At 50.6% G+C, this 13,398-nt stretch overlaps 8 protein-coding genes across 8 annotated transcripts; 1 reads left to right on the top strand and 7 right to left on the bottom strand.

Moving 5' to 3' along the window:
* Positions 1-41: 41 nt before the first annotated feature.
* On the bottom strand, positions 42-527 carry M438DRAFT_25797 (uncharacterized protein). Its single transcript, XM_029899737.1, has one exon. The coding sequence runs from the start codon at positions 432-434 to the stop codon at positions 141-143; it is 294 nt and encodes a 97-aa protein (XP_029760137.1). The 5' UTR covers positions 435-527; the 3' UTR covers positions 42-140.
* M438DRAFT_297790 (short-chain dehydrogenase) lies at positions 457-1,713 on the bottom strand (the record flags this gene model as incomplete). The annotated part of the gene is made up of 2 exons (XM_029901966.1): positions 457-1,264; positions 1,320-1,713. The coding sequence occupies 2 exons, from the start codon at positions 1,711-1,713 to the stop codon at positions 621-623; spliced, it is 1,038 nt and encodes a 345-aa protein (XP_029760136.1). The 3' UTR covers positions 457-620.
* A 102-nt stretch (positions 1,714-1,815) lies between these two features.
* Positions 1,816-2,102, top strand: M438DRAFT_319769 (uncharacterized protein; the record flags this gene model as incomplete). The annotated part of the gene is made up of 1 exon (XM_029902850.1): positions 1,816-2,102. Exon 1 carries the CDS (start codon positions 1,887-1,889, stop codon positions 2,100-2,102), a length of 216 nt encoding a protein of 71 aa, XP_029760135.1. The 5' UTR covers positions 1,816-1,886.
* Positions 2,103-2,116: 14 nt separating this feature from the next.
* M438DRAFT_346039 (Cryptochrome/photolyase FAD-binding domain-containing protein) lies at positions 2,117-4,555 on the bottom strand. The gene has a single exon (XM_029905581.1). It carries the CDS (start codon positions 4,388-4,390, stop codon positions 2,492-2,494), a length of 1,899 nt encoding a protein of 632 aa, XP_029760134.1. The 5' UTR covers positions 4,391-4,555; the 3' UTR covers positions 2,117-2,491.
* A 295-nt stretch (positions 4,556-4,850) lies between these two features.
* M438DRAFT_346038 (uncharacterized protein) lies at positions 4,851-7,469 on the bottom strand. The gene is made up of 3 exons (XM_029905580.1): positions 7,081-7,469; positions 6,730-7,027; positions 4,851-6,672 (listed from the first exon to the last, which is right to left on the bottom strand). The coding sequence occupies exons 1-3, from the start codon at positions 7,444-7,446 to the stop codon at positions 5,171-5,173; spliced, it is 2,166 nt and encodes a 721-aa protein (XP_029760133.1). The 5' UTR covers positions 7,447-7,469; the 3' UTR covers positions 4,851-5,170.
* A 154-nt stretch (positions 7,470-7,623) lies between these two features.
* M438DRAFT_346037 (uncharacterized protein) lies at positions 7,624-8,743 on the bottom strand. Its single transcript, XM_029905579.1, has one exon. The coding sequence runs from the start codon at positions 8,367-8,369 to the stop codon at positions 8,058-8,060; it is 312 nt and encodes a 103-aa protein (XP_029760132.1). The 5' UTR covers positions 8,370-8,743; the 3' UTR covers positions 7,624-8,057.
* Positions 8,744-10,528: 1,785 nt separating this feature from the next.
* M438DRAFT_346033 (uncharacterized protein) lies at positions 10,529-11,000 on the bottom strand. Its single transcript, XM_029905578.1, has one exon. It carries the CDS (start codon positions 10,969-10,971, stop codon positions 10,705-10,707), a length of 267 nt encoding a protein of 88 aa, XP_029760131.1. The 5' UTR covers positions 10,972-11,000; the 3' UTR covers positions 10,529-10,704.
* A 1,138-nt stretch (positions 11,001-12,138) lies between these two features.
* M438DRAFT_346032 (uncharacterized protein) lies at positions 12,139-13,094 on the bottom strand. Its single transcript, XM_029905577.1, has one exon. The coding sequence runs from the start codon at positions 12,854-12,856 to the stop codon at positions 12,344-12,346; it is 513 nt and encodes a 170-aa protein (XP_029760130.1). The 5' UTR covers positions 12,857-13,094; the 3' UTR covers positions 12,139-12,343.
* Positions 13,095-13,398: the final 304 nt, after the last annotated feature.

Raw genomic sequence — 13,398 nt, 5'->3', positions numbered from 1 at the left:
GTCTGTGCCGTCACAGTCGAGCAATTTGGCGATAGTTATGATGAGATCTTCGGATTTGTTGGAAGAAAAGAAGTGATCATGAAAGGAAGTGATCGTGAAAGAAGGTGATCATGAAAGGAAGTGATCATGAAAAGAAGTGATCATGAAATAGTGATTGTGTTGCGGGAGAGAAGAGAGTTGTGAGGCTGGGAAGAAAGCGCTGGTGTTGCTGATTGGCACGATGTTAGTGAAACTGAACTGGCCGCGACGTGATGATGAATTTCGTGTTGCTCTTTCCCGAAGGACCAAAGAAGTCGAGAAAACACGCGATCGGCCCATGTGAGCAAGCACGCTCTTCGAACGTCCGACGTTACGATGAGTAAAGTGAGGAAGAATAGAATGCAGAAGTCACAATCCAGCTGGGAAGTTATCGACGCTACAAATCGGATTCTCATCTAGTGACACAAAGGACTCGCGGAGAGTGAGGTTTCGAACTGATTCACTGTTCGGCAAGTTATCGAGAAGCAAAAAACATCGACCGAAGGTGCGTGGATCAGCCACTCTTGGTGAACGCCTCTATGAGTCCCTGAAGTGTCATGCCTTCCGGTGTATACAAACTGCACATCGATCAGCCTCCTCTGCTAGGCATATGGTATGAGGCCTACTGCTCCAAGACTGATCTCCCATAGTCTATCCTCAGCTGCTTCATCATAAGCATAGGAAGCATAACCACATCTTCCAATACCCTCGTCCTCTGCAAGAGCAGGGGCCTCGCCCACCTCGGCTAGATATACACCACCATGAGTCTCAAAACGAGGGCTTAGAGCAGCCCATACAGTTGTGGCAGCCCCTTGTTCCGCGTTGCACTCGATCTTCTGGAAGTATTCAGGGTCGCCAATGCTCAGAAGATCTTCAACCTTCTGGTGTCGCATAAGCTCTGTTGATAGAATGACACCAGGGTGGACCGAAATAGCACGAATTCCTTGGTTTCCATAAGCCCTGTCGATATAATTGGCCATGTAGATGTTTGCTGTCTTGCTTTGTCCGTAAGCAGCATAAGGGTTGTAGCTCCCTTCTTTCGCGAAGTCCATGTCGTCGAAGCGGACAGGGCTGATCAAATGACCGCTGCTTGACAAGTTGATGACTCGAGATTTTCGCTGTGGCGAGGCCGATGCCAACAAAACGGGCTTCAGGAGCTCAAACAGCAGGAAATGGCCAAAGTGGTTGCTTCCCATGTGCGTCTCGAAGCCACTAATCGTCTTTCCTTGCGGCGCTGCCATAACACCTTGATCATGCTGTTAGCATCCGACACCATTAGGTCGTGTAACTAAGAAACTGACCTGCATTGTTGATCAAAACATTGAGCTTGTTGCTTCTGGACCTGAACTCAGCAGCCGCCGACCGTACACTCTCTAGATCGCCTAGATCCATGCTCAGAAGCTCGATGGGTTGCCCATCTGGTGCATCCTTTGTGATAGCCTTGATGGCTGCTTCTCCTTTCTCGACATTTCGGACAGTCAGATACAGCTTAGCACCAGTCAGGTACAGTGCTTTGGCAGTTTGAACTCCGAGGCCAGCAGAACATCCAGTGATAAGAATGACAACGTCATTAAGTTTTCCCTCAGCGCCCAGGTCTTTTACAATCTCTAGAGCAGTTGGTCTGTCGTCGCCAATGCCCCTAAGATTTGCGTGTCTCGCAAGGTATGGTCGGAATAGTTCGGTGGCTGGAGGCATCTTGTTTACGTTACCTTGAAGTCAAAGGTGCGATCCACTCCTTATGAAGGAGAATATTTAGGCAGGCCATGCTTTATGTTGTTTCAGGTAGAGCAGAATATTGGAGACTGACTCGTCACAGCTTGTCAGGCCGAAGTCGAAATAGAATTGGCCCATGTATTACAAGTTGCTCAATGGACAGTAAAAGGCAGAGAAATTCATTCGAATGGTCGTCAGATATACTCAAGCATATTCCTCCGGAGGTTGCATGCCGAGAACAAAAGAGGAAGTCATCGATGGACAAAACATACAGCAGCAGGGATTCCCACGTGGTCACCCACCGTAGTACTAATCTGCCGTTCAACTGCTTATGTATGGCAGAGCGGACGGGATGCCCAGTTTTCAGCTGACTGTGGCCGTATGTGCTTGTTTCACTGTTCATTTTCAATACAAGGATAAGTTTTTCTCCATAGCGTACCTGGCTACTGACAAACTGCCCTGCCCTCTTCCGGCCTTTCTCGAAATCGATCTGAGCTTCGAGAAAGCCGTCAAAAGCCACGGTCCTTGTGCGCCTTGTAGTCTCGACCATTGAGAGCAACCATCTCGCATACTCACCAGAGACAAGGCCAGTTAGCGACGCTATCCTGCCCTGGGACAGGCACTCACGAGAGCTCTCTGCAAAGCTGAGATCTTCGATCTGGTGAGGTCGGTCTATTGCTGCATCCCCCATGAGCTCCTGACTCTTTTTCAGATGTGCGGTGATGCCTTCTAGACCGGACATAGCCTGCCTGAGGCATCTCTATTTTTTCGCCTTCTTGAAGGCAGATTCGAGTGTGCTTTGGCCACTCTCGTTGCCACGCTTTCTAGTTGATCGTCGCTTATCAACATGTTCGTGATCCTCAGTGCTTTTCACATCTTTATCGCCTAGAGATCCAGCAGGTCCGCCTTTTTGACCTTCAGTAGGGCCCTCGGCATTGTCTTCGAACATCTGCTTCCATGTGCCGTCTAACACCTGCGGTGAGTTTCCGTATAGTCCAACGCTGTACGCGCCCTTCAGACCCTTTATGCAAATTTCTCTTTGCTTTGCAAAATCAAAGATGGGCTTTGGGTACAGGTTGACCTCACCCTCTTTTTCTTGTTCGCCGTCACCTTTAATCAGTACACCGGCCTTCTTTTGGTCCTGGATTGGTGCCTTCCAAGGCTCATAGATGTACTTGGTAGGCATGTCTTTGAGCTCAGGCACGTACTTCCTAACGAAAGCACCTTCCTTGTCCCACTTCTGGGGAAAAGCGATCGGAGAGTAACAACGATAGTACTGGGAATAAAACGCGACACATGCCAGCCATTGCCAGTTACCGACATTGCAAGCCGTCTCATGGTCGATAAGAAGCTCCTCAAACACCTCTGCACCTCGCTCCCAGTGGATGTAGCAGCCACCGCGAGTCAAGAAACAGGCTACGGCATGGCGACCAAGGTGATGTATCCAACCTTCAAGAGCCAGCTGTCTCATCAAAGCATCAATCCATGGAAATCCGGTCTTGCCTTGTCGCCAGCGGCTGAACCATTCCTCCTTCTGAGGGTCATCAATCTCGTACTCTCCAGTGATCAAGCCTGTCTTTTCATCGTGCTTAGAGGGCAAATGCCAAGGTATAAATCGACAATGGTCGTTCTTCGCTGTCTGAGCGAATGGATAGCCTATTGCCGCTTGAGCCCCGAAATACATGTCTCTGAAAAGCAACTGTCCATGTAATGAGGTTGGCGGTTCTGAAGCTTTGCCTTTGTAACTATCAAGCACTTCTTGTACTTTGTACCAGAACAATCGACATGATAGCGAGCCAAAGTGCAAGTGGGGTGAGGTAAGGCAAGTGGATTGTGGCTCAAAAGCGGTAGGTGCTGTGGAGGGCTTGCTGAATGTTGCCGTAAATTCCTTGTTAGCAATGACATCCTCGAGCACCTTCAAAGCCAGAGTCTCTCCACCTCGATGCGGCGTGGTAGCTTCCTGAAGGCCAAGCTCTTTTAGAGTCGGTACAGAAAAGTCGCCATTGGGTCCTGCGATGCCCACTTCGTACGAGCCCTCATCGTCCGTTCGATGTGTCTTGTTGAAGTCCGGCTCTGATTTTGGCTTTTCTTGTTCAAATTCCAGCGTCAAATCTCCCGGATCAGGTAAGCTCGTTGGAGCTGGCAAAGGCTCAGCAACTTTGCCCAATTTCGCTGCCGCCGCCTGGACTTGAGTGATGGTCATTGTTGGCTTTCCGTGATTCGTCTTGACCAATAGATCACTGTCGTACAGCGTTCGTCCAGTCTTCGTAATAACTCTAATGCCCATTTCATTCGCGATCTCGCAAATCTTCTCATCGCGCTCTCGCGCATACGCATCCGTATCCTTCTCGAATACCAAATGCGTAATCTTCCATGCTTTGAACAACTTTGGAAAAAGAGTCTGAGGAGCTTCGCGCAACACGAAAAGTTTCGACTTCTTGTTGATTTTGGTGATTCCTTGAGAGACGTCGTTTTGGCAGTCGATGAGAAACTGCCAGCGATTAACGCCTACGCGTGCGCGATATACGTAGTGGGGGTCCCAAGTCCAGATTGGATACAAACATTCTGGTTTCAAGTCAAGCGCTGCAGCAAGCGCTGGGGAATCATGTAGGCGCAAGTCCGTACGAAACCAGTATATCACGCGTGGTGTTTGCGACATCCTTCGGGCGTTTGGCAGCGAGCGATGCTGGAGATGACTTTGTTTGACGGTGAATCGCGCACACCACAACCAGAGAAGATACAAAGGATACTTCTACTACAAAGGAGTGCGGAAGATCGATATGATATTACATATCCACTATTGTTTATCTTCAGTACGATCTTGCGCCAACGAAACCGTTCTTGGTTTTGATGATGACATTGATTGAAAGTCAGATCGCGTCGATCGAAGGTCTCAAATTGCTGGAGGAACGAACAGGGACCAAGAGCAAACGCCCACCCACCTCTCACACGCTTCGAAGTACTTGTCAAAATGCACAGTGTTTTTGAATATCAGATTCGATGTCCATTAAGATCGACACTTTTGCGCACTTTCTCTGAACCACCATATTGGCACGGAACACATCGTGTGCTTTGATAGCAGCAACACGAGACTTTGTCAAAGGGAGGGATAGGCAGTATCAGGAGATGTTATCATGAGAAAGCGCAAGAAAATAAAATTACGAGAACTAGTAAAGGAACATACAGACAGCGACGGGGTATGGAATGCCTGCTGTCTGAAGACCTGCAACTAATAATAAAAGAACAAGAAAATCCCAAAACAGCCATATAGGCAGTGCTGTACGCACTATGATCCACCCTCGAACGCCCATTTCAAGCTCATCTGTTACAGAAACAAGCGAGTCTAACGCCATCCCGTGATCCGTTCCGTTTACTCGTGATCCGCCATAAGAGAAGCAAAGCATGTCGTACACGTCAAAAGAATAGAGAAGTTATCTTCTTACTCTTCGACCTTCAGCACAGGGTAAGCAACACTGGCGTCATGTTCGGGCGCGGTCTGCTGCTGCTCGTGTACTTGCTCGTGTTGCTCGTGCTGCTCATGCTGAATGTGCTCGGGGTGGTGAACCTGCTCGTACTGAGGTTCAAGGACCTTGTCTTCAGAAGGTTGGTGGTCCATGTGCATGTCGTGATCGACGTGATGTTGAGTCTCGGGGTACTCAGCTTCGCCTTCAAACTCTTGGTTGTTGATTCTTTCGCTGACCCATCTGCGAAGAGCCTCAATAACTCTAACGTTCTCGACCCAAGTGGCCTGCTTCTCATCGGAGTCGCTGCCTGCACCAGTACTGGGGCTCTGGACGGCAGTCGAAGTCTGAGAGGCAGCACGGAGGGCAGGGTCAAGAGAAGATGAATCCTCAGGCTGTCTGGTGCTAGCACGGGGGGTCTTGGCACCTTCGGACTCGGTCTCCATGGCATCAGAGTCAAGATCATGAGGACGAGGAGCAGGAGCCTCGCGCTGGAGACGACCACCGCTGTAGCGACGGCCCTCGAAGCCCTCGAAGCCGGAAGCAAGGCCGGATGCGGGGGCAGAGGTCGTGGCAGGGTAGCCAGCACCCATGTCAGAGATAGCTGTAACGGATGGGAGGTTGGGGTACATGGAACTACCGTGAACACTGCTCATGCTAGAGCGAGAGTGAGTAGACATGGGAGACTGTCCAGCCGAGGTGTAAGACGAGACAGAGGCAGGTGTGAGAGCAGGAGTATCCATAGCGCTGCTAGAAGGCATGTTGGAGAGCGAGCCGACTCCCGGAGTGGAGACTGAGCCAGAGTGCTGCATGCTGGGAGGGCTATCACTGTTGCGGTACTGGCTGCCAAAGCCAGGGTAGTTGGTGTATTGAGCGTGGGAACCAGGCTGCTGGACACCAGCGGCGGCAGCACTGTTGCTGCTCTCGTAGACGGTGGCTTGTAGCTGCTCGAGGAATTTATCAATCTCGACCAAGTCTTGCTTTGTGCGAGCGTTTGAAGGCAAAGGCAGCGAGTATGACTGGGTAAGCGGACCCTGAGACATGCTACCGCCACTGCCGCCAGTCATCTGCATGTTGCCAGAGTTGTTGAAGCTGTCAAGCAACGAGCTGGCTGCACTGTATGACGAGTTGTTGTTGCTGGCGTAGTTGTTGCCAGTGGAGTAGCCGTAGCCGGTGCTGATAGGGAGCGGCAGGTTGGCCGACTGAAGGCGCTGACCAACATCGTAGTAGTTGCCAGGGTCAATAGCACGGCGCTTGATATCGCCAAGGAAGTCGTTCAAGGCCTCAATGGCACGTCTGCGGGTGTCCATGCTTTGGATGTCGGCAAGGCTGTTGCTAGCGGGGTAGTTGACTTGGCCGTAACCAGCGTACTGAGGCTGCTGCTGAGGCTGCTGGAAGAAGTTGTTGCTGTTCAGGCCGTGGTTGGGGTGAGGGTAACCGTTGGTGGCTCCAAGATCATGGCCATAGTAGCCGTTGTTGGCTAGAACCGATGTCAGTTTGGAGTCAAACGAGGTTGAGTGAACCGCGAGGAACGTACCGGGTTGGCCTTGTTGGTAGTTGTTACCAGGAGGTCTGTTCTGGCCCATGTTCGGGTCGGGAGAGCGAAGGAGTACAGAGTCATCGGCATGAGTCTTGACGTGCTTCTTCAGATCCTGGGGTCTCTTGAAGGCCTTGCCACAGAAGTCGCACTTATGAGGCTTGAGGGGGACGTGGACGCGAATGTGAGATGTTATGTGGTCACGCTTGACGGTAGTGACGCGGCATGAACCCCAGTGGCATGTCAAGTTGAGGTTGTTTGTGCTCTTGCGACCGACGTGGCGCTCACAGACGTGCTCCTGATGCATATGTCAGTATGTGTGCATGCCTGTTCGAGTCAAGGATAGCTTACGTAGAGTGCTTCGGCGGTCTGGTGGCGCTCACCACAGTTCAGCCACTGGCAGGTGAGCGAGTCGACGGTACTGCTCTGTCCAAGAGAAGGGGTGCCGATGTGTTGCTGTACGGGTTGAGGCGATGTATGCTGCTGCATGGGTGACTGGAGCGCATGTTGGATGGTAGGAGATTGTTGGAGAGACTGCTGGGCGAGCGACTGTTGTTGCAGAGGCTGGTGCTGGAGTTGATGTGCTTGCAACTGCTGATGTTGCTGAGTAGGCGATGCCTGTTGCAATTGTTGAGCTGCAGCTGCGGCGGCGGCAGCGGCAGCGGGATCAGGGTGGTTTTGCGGTGCCATGGGCGCGCCAACCGTAGTGTCGCTCATCTTGGTGGAGGGAGTCTTGGGAGATGCCAAGCAGGCGATGCTCAGATATAAAGAAAGACGCGTCGATGATTTGCGCGAAGCAACACAGGAATCAACCGCGTAGATATGTGATTCTACACGTGAGATAGTGGATAGAAGCCTGACACGTGAACTGGCAAGGCTTGAATGTGAAAGTAGTGTTGGGTAAGAGTGAACAAAAAGTGAAGGAGGGCTTGGCCCATGAACTGGGGGCAGGCGCCAGTTAAGAGCGGAGTGCCTCCTTCCTTGGACCGGAAATCTTCGCCTTGGCGCGTGCGCTACTGGGGCGCTGCCGAGACCGCGGACGCGCCTTCCCTACCGCAACTGTTGAACCCAGGTAATGATGCCCACTACCGAATTTCAGCATATTCCATCCGAAGCAGTTTCCAGCGAGGTATCTCATTAGCTGAGATTGGTAGTTGAACTTCAAGATTCAGCTCTGTCTCTGCAAAGCCTGCTCCAACTGGGTATCCGCTGCAGTCGGTCGACTTTCGCCTTGCGACAGCATGCTATCTTGCGCCATGGGTCTTCTGAACTGCCAAGTCGCCAAGTAAAGGCTGTGCATCCTGCATTGTATGATTGGCCTGCTAACGTTACTGGATGTTCCTCAAGCTAGACTCGTTTATCGCTACGTCCAGATTGAGGTGCTTTTGACGACAAGAGCTTTTCAGGTTGATTTCGAGCAGCGAACGCCGCTCCTTGACGAAGCATGCCATGTCACAGGTTTGTGTTCTAGGAGATTCGCGAAGCTTGAGCGATTCCGAGTGCAGAACAAGGTCGATCCTCTTGTCAGCATCCGCCGCGACGAGAGCATGCTGATTACGGATGAACTTGGGTAATAACTGGGCATCCTTGGGACACACTTGCTTTCGCTTCGTCCTCCGTATCGTCTCTGCGATGAGCATATAGAACCATCGCCAAGGTCAAAAAGAGATTCCGCTCACCAAGGGGGGCCAAGTTTCTTGGACGCCAACGAGAGAAGGTCCGAATCATGGCGAAAGGTCCCCCGTGTTCCGGGATGTCTGGAGAGGGGTAGCTTGTTGGTGGCGGCCAAGTCGCTCCAACGGGCCAAGCATGCAGCTGACGAGTAGCAAGCGGAATGTGCCCCATGTGCTGGGCGAAGGGGAGACCGTCTGGCAAGGCAGTGTTATGGAGAGTGGGTGTGCTTGGCCTGGTCGTATCGTCGTAATCATCTGCTAGGATGTGAGCTCTGGCAGTTCAAACCTTGGGCGCCGGAATGACGCGTGTGTCTGCATCCGGAGAGTTTGTCTCAGCCTGCCAACATACCAAGGACTCGCTGCGTCGCCAGACTTATCGGAAATTGTAAGCAACGACTTACATGATGTGTGGTATGGTTTTGGGGCTGACAGCGCTGATGTGATTCATTAGAAACTCTGCTGAAAGTGCGATGATTATGCCAAGAGAGATGCTGCCAAGTGCAACCAACAACCACAGAGCCAAGCATTAGGAGACGCTGGACTTGATGCTCCAGTTCAAGCAGGTCGAGGACAACGAGGTAGCACGCATCCATGATCAAGAGTCATTGTACTACTTGAACTGTCGTATCTCACTGAGTCTGATCTGATGTTGCAGTTCAGCTCGAGAGAAAGGATATCAGACTCACAGATGAAGGTCAGCTAAACAGAAAGACGATAGGCATCGTGGATGCAGCCAGCAAGGTGAGCCTGTGGTATTCGAGACAAATCGAGTAAAGGTGCTGCTTGAGTTGACTGTCATAGTGACATACCAGAGCGTTGTCTCCCATATGATACCGAGCCTACTCAAGAGCAGCTTCTCTTGTCTTCTTTGACTATGCTAAACCACGAGCAGAGACAACTTTACAACATACATTGTCTCCATTGTCGGGATCATCTCAAACATCATCAGCCTAACGCAAGAGAAACGCAAGTTCGAACAACACACTCAGCCTGGCTCCTACATGCTACCACTCTTCCATAAGTCTCTTTGTCAGATACCGGTAGGACTCTAAATCAAGCTTCTCTTCAACTGGATTTACCATATCCCTATCGGACCTTGTTTGATCGTTCGTTCCTTCCCACTTGTTTAGTTGCCGCTTTCTTCTTCGTTTTTTCCGTCAACAAGTCCTTTTATAAAAGCAGACAAGAACGTGTGACCAAGGATTCAACATTCGCAAGCCGCAGACGCCATTTCTCCAAAACCAGAGCAGTGGTAAGCATACACATCACTACCGTTTAAGCTCATGATATCGCGATTGGATCGAGTGGTTGAGGAATATACATGCTGAAGGCTTTGAGGACAGGGTATCTCTCTCCTGCCAGGACTGGTCCAAAATGGCATCAAAAAAATTTGGCCTTGATAATGCTTCAATGCTAGGGTTGTTCTTTTGGACAGTTCCTATTCCAAGTCGATGCGCGTGTCTGATATAAGTGTAACTGCAGCTGAAGTTGTAGTGAGATCGAGTTCTTCCTCATAGTGGTTATCGAAAGACAATGCTAGCAAGGAAGGGCCCATCAAGAGTTGCTGAATTGAGTGACGTGGCAAGGAGAAATTGCACCGTAGCCATGGTGTCGAACGCAGACAGAACATCAATTTCGTGTACCTGTTGGAAGGCAAGAAAGATGGTTTCGTTGATTGTGTGCGTGTTTGAGAAAATGGGGTATCATCTCTCGTGCTCTTCTCTGGGCGGTGTCCCTGTACGAGAAACTACCTTGCATCTTGATGGTGTTTTACAGGCATCTCGGCAGGCTGAAAGCTCAGTCGGACTGCGAGTCCTATTCTCATCGCATCGATGCCACTAGCACTCTGCTATTGAAGGGTCAGTTTGTTGCTTTGAGTTCAGATAGTATCGAATTCGAACATGTCACAATTTTTACAAAGAGGGAGCAAAAGTGGTTGCGATCAAAGATTTTGGTATTCGTGAAGAGACTACATGTTTCCATCCAATCCGATCCAGATATCCAAACATTTCATTCCTGAAAATGTTTCCCTGATCCAATATTTCTCATAAAATTCGTGATCCATTCGTATGATCTTGAAAAGGGGGGTGTTCCTCCAACTTGGTCAAATCAATCAACCGTCAAACCCGGGTGATTATAGGTGTGGTATAAAAGAAGCTTCCAGGGTAAGAAGATCCGGTGGCTGTCAAGCCGCCAAAGGTGAAACCGAAGAGGGTATTATGCTTGTGTCCGAGCATTGAGGCGATGATAGTGGCAGGTTGTGAGGAAGTTGAGAAGTCATCTTAGCGAAGGGAAGATACGCTTAGATGGACTCCTTGTTGGCCTTGGCCTGGGCCTCGTGGGAGTGCTGGTCGAGCTTGTCGGAGGCAGCGCCCATGGCACCGGAGACACGGCCGGAGATGGAGTCATCGGCGGTGTTGCCCTTGGCCTGCTGCTTGTTGGCCTCCTTGGAAGCCTCGGCGGCGTTGCCAGAGATGGTCTCGGAGACGTAGTTGGCGGCGTTGGCGATGGAGTTGCCGATCTGACCAACAATGCCCTGGTTAGGCTCGTCGACGTTGGGGGCAGGCATTTTGATTGAGGTGGTGGGGGTTGGTTTTGTTTTGGGAAAGTAGAAGATTGGTTTGAGAGTGTGATGATGAGAAAGAAGCAAAAGGAGATGGTGGCTTGAGGGGTTCTACTTATACTTGTGTCCTCATCCTGGGTTCGTTGTCCTTGTAGCACGTGCAAACAGAGGGCATTCCACAAATGATCGAATGTGTATCCACTCAAGCCTCATTCACTCGCCAACTGACATCAAGGCGTTGTCCCTTGCTAACGACATCGAGCCATGGTCTGACGCTATAGCAACTCAATAGCCAATCCAGACTCTGGAATGGACGGACGGCCCCGCCAATTGTTGCTCCCGCACGAAAGTCCCTCTTGCGATTTTGATCACGCACCCCTCATCGAGCTACGTCATAGCTTCTATAATGAAACGGTTCTCAGCAGCAACACAAAGGGAAATTGCAATTACTTCGGACAGAACATCAGCTTTTGACCAGGTAGCATCACACTGAGCGACTGTACAGTCCCCTGAGCAAAGTGCCTACAGCTGAGAGCATGGTTCCTTTTGTTCTTTACTTTTCAACGACAGCGGGGTCCTTGAGAAGCAGGGGTTGGATCCAGACCCTAAGAAGCGGGGGAAGCTTGAAAGCTGCGGTTGCCCTGAACATCTTTCCCGTTTGCGGTAGCTACTAGCCACCTACATCATAAGCGTGCCCTTTGCTTTCTTTCTCGTTCGATGCAGATGTTATCTCGATCCAAAAGCTTCGATTGGCATGTGAAATAATACGGTTGCGCCGAGGTGACAGCGCAAGCCATACGATATTCTCGTAACTGTGTACGCTTCGCATAGCAATAGAGAGAAACAAAGTTCAAGGGAAAAGGACACGTTTGAGATTAGGACTGAAGCCACACCCCCAGATGGTGGTATTTTGCTGCAGGGGAAGCAGTTCCTTCCCGACCCGGTTTCTTGCGTGACGAGGCTCCTCAAAAGCTTCGTGTCGATCTAGCTGCGAATCCCCCTCAGGAGGGGCTGTGTCGCCCATGGAAACAAGGAGGGCGAGTGAGATTACATCAGAATAAACACACGGATGCGGTGTCCGTGCCAGTTTGCTGCCAACATACGTATTGCTATCCATGTGAGGACAGGTCGCACAACAGTAGACGTCTCTTGAGCCTCACCGGCAAGCAAAGATACCGGATCCGAAATGAGTACATAGCAGCAATACGAACTCGAAACTATGAAGATGCGTACGAGAGACAAGCTGTCTCGCAGCTCTCGGCTTGGTGTATTAACATAATAGACAACTTAACATCGGACAAATACACAAAAGAGAAGGACATAAACCACAACACCGCCCCTTGAAACAGCGAACAAGAACGACGGAACTCAGAGCAGCTCAGAAAGGCTCACCACCAGGCAAACGAGCCTTCTCAGGACGAGACAGCATACCATCAACACCCTTCTCAATCTGCTGCTTCAACTCATCCTGCTTTCTCGCCTCATCCTCCTGCTTCTTCCTCAACTTGTTCGCCATCTCCTCGTCCACGCCGAAGAAATTGCCCATTCCTCCTCTACCATATCGCACAACAGTCGGCTCCTCCTTTTCCTTTTCTCCCTTGGGAGCAGGTGTGCCGTCTCCTAGAACATGACTTGTGTCTACACCCTCGAATTTGCCAGTCGCAATGAGTTCGCGAGGGGAGTAGTAGTTTCCTGCTCCGCCTCTGCCTGTGTGGGCGTATTCTTGATTGTGTAGGGCTGGGTGTGCTGTGCCGGCGTAGTCTTCGGCGTCTTGTTGGTTGCGTTCGAGGTCTGCGGACACTTTTTCGTTGGTCGCATTGGATGCTTTTGTTGCTTTCGTCGCTTGCAGGGCTTCAATGTTGCCCGCTCCGCCGCGTCCAAAGGCCGGCATATTGTAGGTATCTGTAAACTTGAAGTTGGTAGGTAGGTTGGCAGATGGCAGGGAGGGTCTTTGAAGTGGATCTGAAGCCTGTCGCGTGCTCGATGGACTCGAAACAAATATATTCTGGATGCGATCAAATCTTCAAGGATTCGACTGGTCGCGATGATGCTTCTCGGTACCGAGTAGATAAGATAACAAGGATGTGCTAGAACTGTAATAGAGGAATCATTGATCGTTATCAGCAAACTTGTCGCATGACAACTGCCATGACGTATTGAAATCACGAAGACCCCGCGACTCCATCTTTTCTCCATGTGGAGTTGGTCAACGGTATGACCCTGGCATCAATCACCGACCATCTATACCAATCGATGTCGACACTGTATAGCTCTGAACTGAGCCATGTTGATAGATGTATCCTTGCACCCCTTTTTGAGTATCTGAGTGCTATAGTAAGTGCATGGAAGCGGCGAATATAACAACTTGATTAGTGTAGTCAATTTCTTCGATCGCTCCCGACGAATTCCAACCAAACCACACTGCAACACAAC

The sequence above is a fragment of the Aureobasidium pullulans genome, assembly GCF_000721785.1.
Source record: "Aureobasidium pullulans EXF-150 unplaced genomic scaffold scaffold_10, whole genome shotgun sequence".
Taxonomy (NCBI): domain Eukaryota; kingdom Fungi; phylum Ascomycota; class Dothideomycetes; order Dothideales; family Saccotheciaceae; genus Aureobasidium; species Aureobasidium pullulans.
Note: the sequence above shows the minus strand (reverse complement) of the source record. Positions and strands in the feature narration are given on the sequence as shown.